Source organism: Drosophila miranda, chromosome XR (assembly GCF_003369915.1).
Source record: "Drosophila miranda strain MSH22 chromosome XR, D.miranda_PacBio2.1, whole genome shotgun sequence".
NCBI lineage: Eukaryota > Metazoa > Arthropoda > Insecta > Diptera > Drosophilidae > Drosophila > Drosophila miranda.
Genome location: NC_046674.1, coordinates 15,981,090 through 15,991,413, shown reverse-complemented (window position 1 = coordinate 15,991,413; position 10,324 = coordinate 15,981,090). Strand labels below are relative to the sequence as shown.

The following is a 10,324-nucleotide window of genomic DNA, read 5'->3' as shown; positions in this document are numbered from 1 at the left end:
ATGAAAGTTGCAGAGCTTTCTCGTTTCCAAAGGTCATATGACCCCAAATATTGGGAGAGTATTTCACAAGAAAAGACGAATGAGAAATCAAATATGCGTTTAGCACGATATATTCAAATTTTTGTACGTTTCCACCGAACGAGGCGGGGGTTACATCGGACAGAGGGAGTAAATCGGGGCTTTATTCCACTTTTTGTTGTATGCCACATTAACCCGAACAGAGTTTTTTCCGGGGAATTTTCAATAATACTTGTACAATAGCAAGTTCCCCGACCCCGCTCATTTGTCGCCCTTGCTGCTGGTAGAAATTTGGCGCTTTCGGTGCTGCAGTAGCTCCTGGTATTGCTCCACGGAGCCATCTTCGTGCTTGGAGGCGAACGGTGGCTGCTGTTGGGCCGCCTTGGCTTGTGCATCATCGACGGCGTCTTTGCCAGTGGCAGCACGTTTCGTCTTCTTGATTTTGTCGCGCACGCGTTTCCCCAGTCGCGATGCGGCAAGTACTTGACTGACCTTGGAGCTCTTCAGATAGCGTGTGCGCCAGGACTGCAAACCGAGATGGAGAAGAGTTTCAGCCAAGAGACAGACTTGCTTTAGTTTTATTTATTACCTCTGGGTCGGCTTCCTTCAACTTTTCCCGCTCATCTTCGCTGGTATCTAGCAAGATGACATCGTTGTCCATTTCCTCGGGATTTGACAGATTTTCGGTCTTTACAGCCACGGCGGGTGGCTCGTCCTCCTTGGTCATTTCCTCAATCATATCAAGATCGCCTCCTATAGATATAACATCATCGTTTTGATCTTCATCATCCAACATGGGCAGCTCTGCGGCAGCGGGAGGAGTGCTTGTACTGGAAATCCCTTCATTGGGCATTTCTACATCGGCCGCAATCTGTTTTTCCGGCATAGGAAGCTGTGGAGCCTCTGTGGGTTTCTCCATCTCCTCTGGCTTCTCTAGCTCGATAGGTTTGACCGGCTCCACAGGGTCATCTCGCACCTCACCTTCCTCCGGCTCGCTTTCCTCAGCGGGTGGTGGCGGTGGTTCCTCTACAGCTAGCTTCGGTGTCTCCTTGGGCTTCTTCTTGGGAGCCTCGTCATCGGTGCTGTCGCTGATCAGCAACGTTTCGGTCTCCGTTGGAATGGGTATCACATCAGGCGAGGCCGAACGTGACCTGTTCTGCTCCTTCTTACCAGCATCTTCTGCGGCGACTGAAGCTGAGGACACAGCTACAACAGTTTTCTCTGGCGACTTTGTTGGATGGCGATAGTTTCGCTTGATTTTGATCTTCTGGCGGGGCGCTATTTCCTTGCTGCTGCGCTCTGGAGCTGTCTGTGGTGGATCCTTTCTGGCTGATTGTTCACTAAACTTCCGCTTTTCAGGCACGTTGCTTCTGCTGCTGCGCTTCTCCGGCGCGGTGCTATTGCCGCTGCGCTTTTCTGGCACGGCGCTCTGGCTGTAGTGCTTCTCCTTTCCCTTTTCCTTACTGTTGTATGGCTGGCTCTCCTCTTTGTCGTCATCATCAGATTTGACCTCGATCTTGGTGATGGGTTCCATGGCCAGCTGCGAGCGAATTGCTCGTGCTCTCGCTTGAAGCTCCAGCAGTTCCAGGACGCTAATTTGTCCACTAGCTAAGGATACAGGAGTGATTGAATTAGCTATCTATATACGTACGAGTAGTAGTCATTGAAGGAGTTGTCATGGAACTACTCTAGCATTTGTTTTTCATTCCACTTACACGCCTTGTTTTCGTTTCCATTGTTTATTTGTTTCGCTTTAAGTTTCTTCCTTTTGGCTAAAATTGAAGCAGAAGTAGACGGCACATTAGTAAATTGTTAGATAAGTTTAATTAAAATTTAACTGCACGTCACATAATGGAGAAGCCTTTGGTGCTGGATAGCCAGGAGACTGTCGAGGGCGAGGACGAGCATCTGGACGATGAGAATCAATTGGAAAAGTTCACGGTGCGTTTGAATGGTCAGCACGATCTGGAACAGCGGCTGCGCGACTTCAAGGCGGCCTGTGAGGCGCACGAGAAGCATGCCAGGCGACGAAAACGTCGCCGCTACTACCACATGGGTCTGGTGGCCAAGCTGGTGGCCGAGACCACGCCCGACGAGCTGCGACGTATGCTGGAAAACGGCACCTACACCTTTCACGTGGACGCCGTGTCCAACAAGCCCGACGAGCTCAACGCCATACTGGAGACGCTGAAGCTGGCCATTGCGGACCATATCGAAGATCGTGAGCTGCGCCTGGCCACCGGGCTGGCCCTGGAGATCAATGGCGAGTGTTGCCGCGTCGGCAGGCTCCGAAACAACTGTGCTGTGATGCTGGCGCGGGGTGCCGTCGTAACTCTGACCACGAACGGGGACTACCGCTATGGGGGCTACAAGGAGATCATATTCGTGATTAATCTGCAAGCGTATCTGCAGTCGGTCAAGATCAACGACATTCTGCTGATTGGACGAGAGGTGCGGTGCCGTGTGGTGAAGACGCTGCGCGAGGCCCTGACTGTGCTGATTATCGATGCTGGTCTGCTGACGGGATACGACTTTATAGAGCTGCCGCGGCAATGCCATGCTCTGGATCCAGCTGTGTACCCGGACCTTTACATGAACGACCTGAAGATTGCCGCCGAACTGAAGGCTAACTATGTGGTGCTGCCGAAAATACGCTGCAAGAACTTCCTCAAGGCCGTCCGGCATACAATCAAAGACGAGTTTGACCTAAAGCTGATTGGGATAATTGATTTTGAATACGTGCGGACTAATATGCTTGATCTGCTGGGCATCATCAAGCTGTTGGACTACATCTTGATACCGGACATGTTCAATGTAAGCTGCTGTGTCTACAACTACATCATGGAGGATGTTCTTCCCATTGCCCACTGCCAGAAGACGCCGGTGATTGGCACGGTTCCCCTCGAGCGTTGCAGCGACTTTAAGCGCTTCGAGTTGCACGAGTTCCTTTGGAAGATCGATTCCATCCACATCCAGAAGAGCCCGTGGTGCAACAAATATCCGCTAATTGTCAAGAAGCTGATGCCTATACGTGACTATCGCGTCGGCGTCGTTCAGAACAAGATGACAGTGAAGAATATTCTGACCTCGTACCAGACCATTGTGAACTTCATCATACGGACGATAAGCTCTATCGAGTGCCAGGCGATTTTCATCTACACCAAGTGTGAGAATGCCAGCATCGCCTTGTCCCGCACTGAGATCTATTGCCCCGTCTTCCTGATGATGCCGCTGCTCGATGATGACGACGAGGCCACCATCAAGTGCAAGTTTGATCTGGCTCGGGCCTTGCATCTTCGCCGAAACATGCATCCCGTTCTCTACACCAAGGATCTGAACGAGTGCAACTACAGTCCGATCGAGTTTGGTGTGGACTACATACGACGCAAGGGCTGCCTCGAGGTGGGTGACTTTGTGGTCACCCTGGAAGTGGGCAAGGAGGACGCGGAGAATGTGGTCATTGGCATTGATGAAGATGTGTGCATACTACGGGCCTTCTACGTGTCTCCTTTGGTTGGTTGCGAGAAGTTCATATATGGAACGTAAGGAGGCATGCGACTTTCCGGCGTGCAGTTGTACAGATATTACTCAAAATAAATGGTAACAGTATAGACGGTTTTGTAATTTACTCACTTCGGCGGGCTTCCTGGCCTCCGATATCGCTGTCGGACGAAATTTCCTCCAGTGAAATGTGTTCTGCAAATAGAAAACGATAATCAATCGTATATAAATGTATATGTGGGCATGTGTATACCTTCTTTGCGCTGTACATCCGAGTCCTCAGAGCTCTCCGTGTCAGTGGGACAGCGGGTGCCATCGATTATGGACTTGAGTCGCTTGGTGGACAAACAGAGCAGCTCCTCCAGACAGAGTTCTTCAATCTCGTCCAGGGAGTTTGTCTGCGGTTTAAAAATGTCTATTACCCTTAAATGAGTTAGTCTTTTATCCGTTAGCTTACCTTGAGAAACTCCGGGGCCAGATTCATGATAGTTTTCGGCTTAAGGGTGCCAAAAATCTGTTTCACCAGCTCCAGACGGTCATCGATGTAGTGGGAAATGGGGTGCAGCGAGCGATCCTCCTCAGTCTTTTCCTTTTTTATGCTAATCGGCTTGGGTATTTGGTCACCACCCTTGATCTTTTTCTTCAAGCTGCTGCTCATTTTTCTAATTTGCTAATTTCGATTAAAAAATAAACAATTTATTCTTGCAGCTAGAGTTGCCGTATCAGCGGTTTCACTAATGTTTCAATTCGCCGCAGTTTTTTGACAGTTCAGAACAGCTGTTTCGGCAGACGTGAGTGTGTGCGTGCCGTTGAAGAAAAATTGTGTTTTTTTTCATTCATTTACCAAAAGAGTTGAGGTAAGTAAATTTTTAGGTAATTGGTTTGCATCCATAAGCAGAGGTATCTTAAAAAGCTATGCCAATCAGCGACTAGTTTTCCCAAAGAGAACAAGACAAGTAAAGTTATATTGCCGCCACAGTGTTGCCACACTTCTTAACTCAAACATATGTTCAGCAGAGCCGACAAGGGGGTTATAGCGTCGGTAAAAATAGCATAGCCAGCAAATAACTTTAATGTGCCGTGGAAATAGGTTTTCTAGCTAAGTAACGTCGAGTAAACAAATGTGGTGGACCGGTCGAATGTGCGCAAATGTGTGTGGCGTATGGTAGCCCACCGTAGAACTTATTGAACATCCGCAGAAAACTGGGAAAAGATTTGTCGGGACGGCCACGGCCACGGCATAAAGCAAAGTACAAATCTCAATTACGATGAGTGTCTCGCGGAGCGGTAACACGACGTTGGATCTGGAGCCACTACTGGACGAGAGCCGTGACGACAGCGATGCGGATAATCAGAAAGGAGAAGCCACAGGCGGAGGTGCCCTGCTGAATGGCTCCTCCTCGAAGGAGCCTCGCGCCACCGGTGTGGGGCACCGGGATAGAGAGCGCGAGCGGGACGAGTCAGCCGTGTTCATTAAGAAAATCAGCAGCGCAGTGTTCTACGGACTGTCCTCGTTCATGATAACCGTGATTAACAAGACAGTGCTCACGTCCTACCGATTTCCGTCGTTCCTGTTCCTCAGCCTGGGCCAGCTGACTGCCAGCATAGTGGTCCTGGGCATGGGCAAGCGGCTCAAGCTAGTCTCGTTCCCGCCGCTGCAGCGCAACACCTTCGCGAAGATATTTCCACTGCCACTCATCTTTCTGGGAAACATGATGTTCGGCCTGGGCGGCACCCAGTCCTTGAGTCTGCCCATGTTCGCTGCCCTGCGCCGCTTCTCCATACTGATGACCATGCTGCTGGAGCTGAAGATTCTCGGGTTGCGGCCCTCGACGGCGGTGCAGGTCAGCGTGTACGCGATGATCGGCGGGGCTCTGGTGGCCGCCTCCGATGACCTGTCCTTCAACATGCGCGGCTACATATACGTGATGATCACGAACGCGCTCACCGCCTCGAACGGGGTGTATGTGAAGAAGAAGCTAGACACGTCGGAGATCGGCAAGTACGGCCTGATGTTCTACAACTCACTGTTCATGTTTCTGCCGGCCCTGGCCCTCAACTTTTTCACCGGCGACCTGGAGCAGGCCATAAACTTCAGCGAGTGGCACGACCCTGTCTTCGTGACACAGTTCCTGCTCAGCTGCGTCATGGGATTCATACTCTCGTACAGTACCATATTGTGCACGCAATTCAACTCGGCCCTGACGACCACCATTGTGGGGTGCCTCAAGAACATATGCGTGACCTATCTGGGCATGTTCATTGGCGGCGACTATGTCTTCTCGTGGCTCAACTGTATCGGCATCAATATTAGCGTGTTGGCCAGCCTCCTCTATACGTACGTGACGTTCCGCCGGAAACGGTCGCCCGATAAGCAAAGCCACTTGCCCAGCAGCAACCGCGGGGAGAATGTCTAGCTTCACACAGCTTTAGCTCCAACTCAAGCCAAAGCCATATAAATATATGTTTACCATATATCGTATTTTCGTATCTTCCCCCACAAGCGCATCGTATCTGTACATATATAAATATATATATACATAGTTATGTATCTAACGAGTGTAATTACTAATTAGCAATTATGTAATTTTAATCACTTTGTACATTTTTCCATGCAACTGTTTTCTGCATCAAGAGTGTCATAAGTAATAGAAAATATACACAGACATCCAAGATACTCCTGCTTCATCTCGTTATCGTCCCGTACCGTCTCACAGTGGAAATGTGGGAAAGATAAGCAATAGTATTTTGTGTGTCCCACTTCCAGCATGGGTCCGATGATTAGATTGCTCCCGCATGATAAGGGCTCTAAGGAATATTTAATGGAACAAATACTTCTCGCATGTGCGCCACATGCTCTTTCTATTGGGATCTTTGCGCTCCGTTTATCTATTCTGAGTATACAAACTACCTAAATATATTCTTATAAATGCTGCAGTGCTAAGCAGTCCAGCAATCCAGCAGCGTCATCACTCATCAAAAGCGTATAAATTAACAGGGGAATACGACTAGAATAATAGTTGAAGGCGTCGGCTATTGGATGCTCTTTCTCTCTCTCTTTCATTTTATCATTTATAAGAATGTTCAAAGCATTCTCTGTATTTTCTAATTACTCTTAATATGTGTATTATATATAAAGGCATTTCGATGAGAAGGCCCCCTATCACTGAGAGTGAAATTAATATTTGATTAGCTACTGGAACGGAATGAAGGAAAGATTAATACAGCACTTGATGTGCTACTGCTCTTCTACGTGGGGAGTGGAGTCTTTGGATACTTTAGATCAAGACCTGTGTACGTTCGCTCTAATCGGTGAATTTGCGCAGCACAAGAAGCTTGCTTTATTCGTGTATGTTACAAGTGACTCAAACGTGATAGTAAATTGTTTCAACCTGTTTACCCGAAAAGATAACAATGACGACATTGAATTTTGGGCCTGAAAGAAGTACTAGTGGCACATTGGACCCCCGGCACTTTGTTTAGGCTATACGTATTTTGAGACTTCCCATTTTTTGATTGGCAGAGGTGGCGGAGGGCAGGGAGCTCCCGAAACAGGTTTTCCCAGTCCTGACCGTTGGGCGGGTGATTGTTCTCTGTATGAAGCAAAAAACAGTTGAGGTAAATCGTTATTCAGCGTCTCCGCATTATGGACAAATTGTTTACCTTACCCAAACTTGTTGCTATCGGAGGGGGGCACGTACAGATTGATAAACCATAGACACAGGTAGTCGGGGTCATGTTTATGCCTATGTTTGAAGCTTATGATGATCACGATGGGGAAGGTCAACGGGGTGTACATGATTTTGTTTCCACAGAACATGATGCAGCGCTGCTGGCGCCTCTCAGTGCCGCTGGGTAAACGTGGCCTTGCCGTGGTCACACACACGCGACAGGCGGTGGTCTCGGACAACCCAGAAGCGGAGAATCTAGACGGATTTGAGCAGCTGTATCTTAAGGAACGTATTGAGATAACAACATTTCAGAGAATGCTCCTAGGGGCGGGCTCTTCCATAGCCGCCATTCTGGATCCAAGACGGTAGCGAATCCCAATGGAAGTTCCTTTATTTTTACTAAGAGATTATTTCTCTGACAGCCATGACATGATCGCCTGTCTGGGTGAGACTACTGGGGAGGACGCTTTGTGGAACATTATGGACACCATGCATGAGAGTGAGGAGGGCCAACGCATCATGCTCGAGAAGCCGCGCATTCACACCAGCACCATTGACTTTAAGCGACTGGAATCTCTGCCTGCCGACACGTTTGGAGCCGCCTATGTGAAGTTTCTTAAAGATAATGTAAGGCTAATGGCATCTGGGTAGGATTTCTCACTTTCTTTCTGACCCTTTCAGAAAGTCACGCCGGACAGTCGCATGGCCGTACGCTTCCTGGAGGATCCCAAGCTGGCCTATCTGATGACGCGCTATCGCGAGTGCCACGACCTGATCCACACGGTTCTAAACATGCCCACAAATATGCTCGGAGAGGTAGCTGTCAAGTGGGTGGAGGCGCTCAATACTGGCCTGCCCATGTGCTACGGTGGAGCGGTGTTCGGGGCGGTCCGCCTCCGTCCCAAGTGAGTTCGATGAACCCTCTTTCCCCATTGTACGCATTTATATGATTTTGTTTGGTGTATCTGCAGGCAGCGACGGGCGTACTTGAAGCAATACTTGCCGTGGGCCCTAGAGAACGGCAAGCAGATGAAGCCCCTGATGCCCGTCTACTGGGAGGAACGGTGGGAGCAGAATGTGAATGAGTTGCGCGCCGAGCTAGGCATTAAATTGTTGAATAAAGTTTGAAATTTTATTTTTTAAAACGCCAATTTTTGAAGCATTCCCACATCGATAACTATCGATCACCCGAAGATCGCGCAATGTGAGACGGTCTGGTAGCGCTGCTCTCAATGTTCATATTATTCAAAGAACTTAAAACATTATTTTAGAAACAATCAAAAACAAGGGAATAGTTAACATTAGCCAATCTTGTAGAAAATTGATCTATCAATCGAATAAAATTATGTGTTAATTGCGGAAGATCTCAGGTAGCTAGTAAGATCAAATCGAATATTAAAATCGAGAAATATGATCGGAAAGATCATGGATAGAGAACGATTAACCATTCTTGTATGTGTTGATGATGATGTGTTGTTGTTGATGTTTTCTTTCCGTTTCTGCGCTGTTTAATGGCTCAATATTTATTAAACTCCCACCATGGCCGAGAAATTCAATGGTTTTAGCCACGACGATATACTCAAAATAACCGGAGTGAAGGAGGGAGGCAACGCACACAGGCCACAGAGTGCGGAAGCAGGTTGGTTGTGTGAAAAATCCTCGACAATTATTTTGTTTATAAAAAATATGCTGGTGCGTTTGTGTGTCTGATTGCAGCCAAGCAAGCTCTCCGAAACCAGCCCGGCATTAGGCGCATGCCCGATAAGAATATCCGGCAGGCAGATCAAATGCGAAAGCAGCAGCCCCAATCTCAAGCGAAGTCTCAACAAGTTGCAGCAGCAAAGAAGACCACCACCAAATCGGGCAGGAGCACTCCCACGGAATCGACAGCACCTCCCACGCCAAACACTGACGTCGTCCCGGCTCAAGTTTCACTGAACTTGGACCGTCCGCTCTCCGACTCTCTGGTGGAAGCTCTCTACTATGGCAAGGCCTCGGCTCCCTCGACGGGCAGATCTGTTGCTACCACTGCCACGTATGCGGAAGCTGTTGCCGCTAGTAGTGGTGGCGTGGCTAGTGGCGACGGCGACACCAGCGAAGCGACAATAGATGACAGCTCAATACTGAAGATAAGCAATAGTAATAAAAATGGCACCAGCTCTGATGATGCCGCCAGCATACTGCCCAGCACCAAAGACTTGTCGCGGGAGGGCCTGAACACGGACTCGCCCTTCAAGGGCGTCTCTCTGCAGTACTTTGAGCAGCATCGCAAGATGATCCAGGAGCAGAATAAGCAGAAGAAGCAAATGCTCTATCAGGCCATCGAGCAGCACACACAGAAAACGGCAGCGGAGTCGCGCAAAATCGAGGAAATACGTCACGAACTCTCCAAACTGGAGAGCGATCTGGCCGTAGATGTGGCCATGCTGAGGAAGCAGATTGACAACGCTTGCATACATTTTGCCAATGTAGAGTGAGTATATTTCCTTAAAAAGAGGATGCGTGTTCATTGCTTGCCTTTGTTTATCTAGAAAACAATATGTGCGGATCGAGGCTCAATTCCTGAAGGCTAAGGTAGACCTGCACAATGCTTCGGAGAAGAAGGAACTACTGACAGAACATCTCTGCACTGTCATAGCCCACAATGAGGATCGCAAGGCCCAGAAGCTCACGGAGCTGATGCAGAAAGTAGGCCTGGCGCCAACCGACGAGCCCCCGACCTCGCCACAGAATCTGAGTGAATCTTAAATTAAATTAAATTAAATTTGTAATTTTGAATGCTCTATAATTTTTATGTCTATTTTTACTTAAGCAACAAAGTGCAAATTGCAATAAATAATGTGTATTTTAAGTGTAAATTTTAATGAAGCTATTTTTTGTTTGCCTGTTGGCCAAAACCGGTCAACAACAATTAATTTAATTTAAATAATAATTTAAAATAAGTAAATAAAATAAATAATTTAATTTAAATAAATTAATTTATTATATGGTAACACATTTGCTACATTTTAACTAAATTTTCATGTAATTACCAAAGGCGACAACTCAAAAATATATACCAAAAAATACTGACGAATTCAAGTTCTATAATACATACTCCGATTTTGATATTCCGTGGAATATTATTAGCTATA

General features: G+C 47.8%; 5 protein-coding genes across 8 annotated transcripts; 4 read left to right on the top strand and 1 right to left on the bottom strand.

Annotated features, from left to right (window-relative positions):
* Positions 1 to 84: 84 nt before the first annotated feature.
* LOC108151868 (nucleolar protein dao-5) lies at positions 85 to 4,251 on the bottom strand. The gene is made up of 6 exons (XM_017280760.2): positions 3,977 to 4,251; positions 3,773 to 3,917; positions 3,652 to 3,714; positions 1,734 to 1,790; positions 608 to 1,626; positions 85 to 543 (listed from the first exon to the last, which is right to left on the bottom strand). Exons 1-6 carry the CDS (start codon positions 4,175 to 4,177, stop codon positions 280 to 282), a joined length of 1,749 nt encoding a protein of 582 aa, XP_017136249.1. The 5' UTR covers positions 4,178 to 4,251; the 3' UTR covers positions 85 to 279.
* LOC108151870 lies at positions 1,786 to 3,629 on the top strand. The gene has a single exon (XM_017280761.2). It carries the CDS (start codon positions 1,870 to 1,872, stop codon positions 3,562 to 3,564), a length of 1,695 nt encoding a protein of 564 aa, XP_017136250.1. The 5' UTR covers positions 1,786 to 1,869; the 3' UTR covers positions 3,565 to 3,629.
* A 22-nt stretch (positions 4,252 to 4,273) lies between the features above and the next one.
* LOC108151873 (ubiquinone biosynthesis protein COQ4 homolog, mitochondrial) lies at positions 4,274 to 8,335 on the top strand. Of its 4 annotated transcripts, none has more exons than XM_017280766.2 (5): positions 4,274 to 4,376; positions 7,335 to 7,555; positions 7,613 to 7,817; positions 7,872 to 8,095; positions 8,162 to 8,335. In XM_017280766.2, exons 2-5 carry the CDS (start codon positions 7,338 to 7,340, stop codon positions 8,316 to 8,318), a joined length of 804 nt encoding a protein of 267 aa, XP_017136255.1. In that variant the 5' UTR covers positions 4,274 to 4,376; positions 7,335 to 7,337; the 3' UTR covers positions 8,319 to 8,335. The 4 variants fall into 4 exon arrangements, with proteins under 4 accessions (XP_017136255.1, XP_033242730.1, XP_017136256.1 ...); XM_033386839.1 differs by having other exon boundaries at positions 4,308 to 4,376; positions 7,302 to 7,555; XM_017280767.2 differs by lacking the exon at positions 4,274 to 4,376 and adding an exon at positions 6,782 to 6,868.
* On the top strand, positions 4,510 to 6,475 carry LOC108151871 (UDP-sugar transporter UST74c). The gene has a single exon (XM_017280762.2). It carries the CDS (start codon positions 4,788 to 4,790, stop codon positions 5,934 to 5,936), a length of 1,149 nt encoding a protein of 382 aa, XP_017136251.1. The 5' UTR covers positions 4,510 to 4,787; the 3' UTR covers positions 5,937 to 6,475.
* A 104-nt stretch (positions 8,336 to 8,439) lies between the features above and the next one.
* LOC108151872 (RAB6-interacting golgin) lies at positions 8,440 to 10,054 on the top strand. Its single transcript, XM_017280763.2, has 3 exons — positions 8,440 to 8,829; positions 8,907 to 9,663; positions 9,722 to 10,054. Exons 1-3 carry the CDS (start codon positions 8,730 to 8,732, stop codon positions 9,936 to 9,938), a joined length of 1,074 nt encoding a protein of 357 aa, XP_017136252.1. The 5' UTR covers positions 8,440 to 8,729; the 3' UTR covers positions 9,939 to 10,054.
* The last annotated feature ends 270 nt before the right edge of the window (positions 10,055 to 10,324 follow it).

Coding starts and splice junctions, on each gene's coding strand:
- LOC108151870 (XM_017280761.2), top strand. CDS start 1,870: ATGGAGAAGCCTTTGGTGCTGGATAGCCAGGAGACTGTCGAGGGCGAG.
- LOC108151868 (XM_017280760.2), bottom strand. CDS start 4,177: ATGAGCAGCAGCTTGAAGAAAAAGATCAAGGGTGGTGACCAAATACCC. Junction 3,918..3,976: donor TGGCCCCGGAGTTTCTCAAG/GTAAGCTAACGG, acceptor TTTAAACCGCAG/ACAAACTCCCTGGACGAGAT. Junction 3,715..3,772: donor GGATGTACAGCGCAAAGAAG/GTATACACATGC, acceptor TTCTATTTGCAG/AACACATTTCACTGGAGGAA.
- LOC108151871 (XM_017280762.2), top strand. CDS start 4,788: ATGAGTGTCTCGCGGAGCGGTAACACGACGTTGGATCTGGAGCCACTA.
- LOC108151873 (XM_033386838.1), top strand. CDS start 7,117: ATGAAGCAAAAAACAGTTGAG. Junction 7,138..7,334: donor TGAAGCAAAAAACAGTTGAG/GTAAATCGTTAT, acceptor TTGTTTCCACAG/AACATGATGCAGCGCTGCTG. Junction 7,556..7,612: donor GCCATTCTGGATCCAAGACG/GTAGCGAATCCC, acceptor TTTCTCTGACAG/CCATGACATGATCGCCTGTC.
- LOC108151872 (XM_017280763.2), top strand. CDS start 8,730: ATGGCCGAGAAATTCAATGGTTTTAGCCACGACGATATACTCAAAATA. Junction 8,830..8,906: donor GCCACAGAGTGCGGAAGCAG/GTTGGTTGTGTG, acceptor GTCTGATTGCAG/CCAAGCAAGCTCTCCGAAAC. Junction 9,664..9,721: donor ATACATTTTGCCAATGTAGA/GTGAGTATATTT, acceptor TTGTTTATCTAG/AAAACAATATGTGCGGATCG.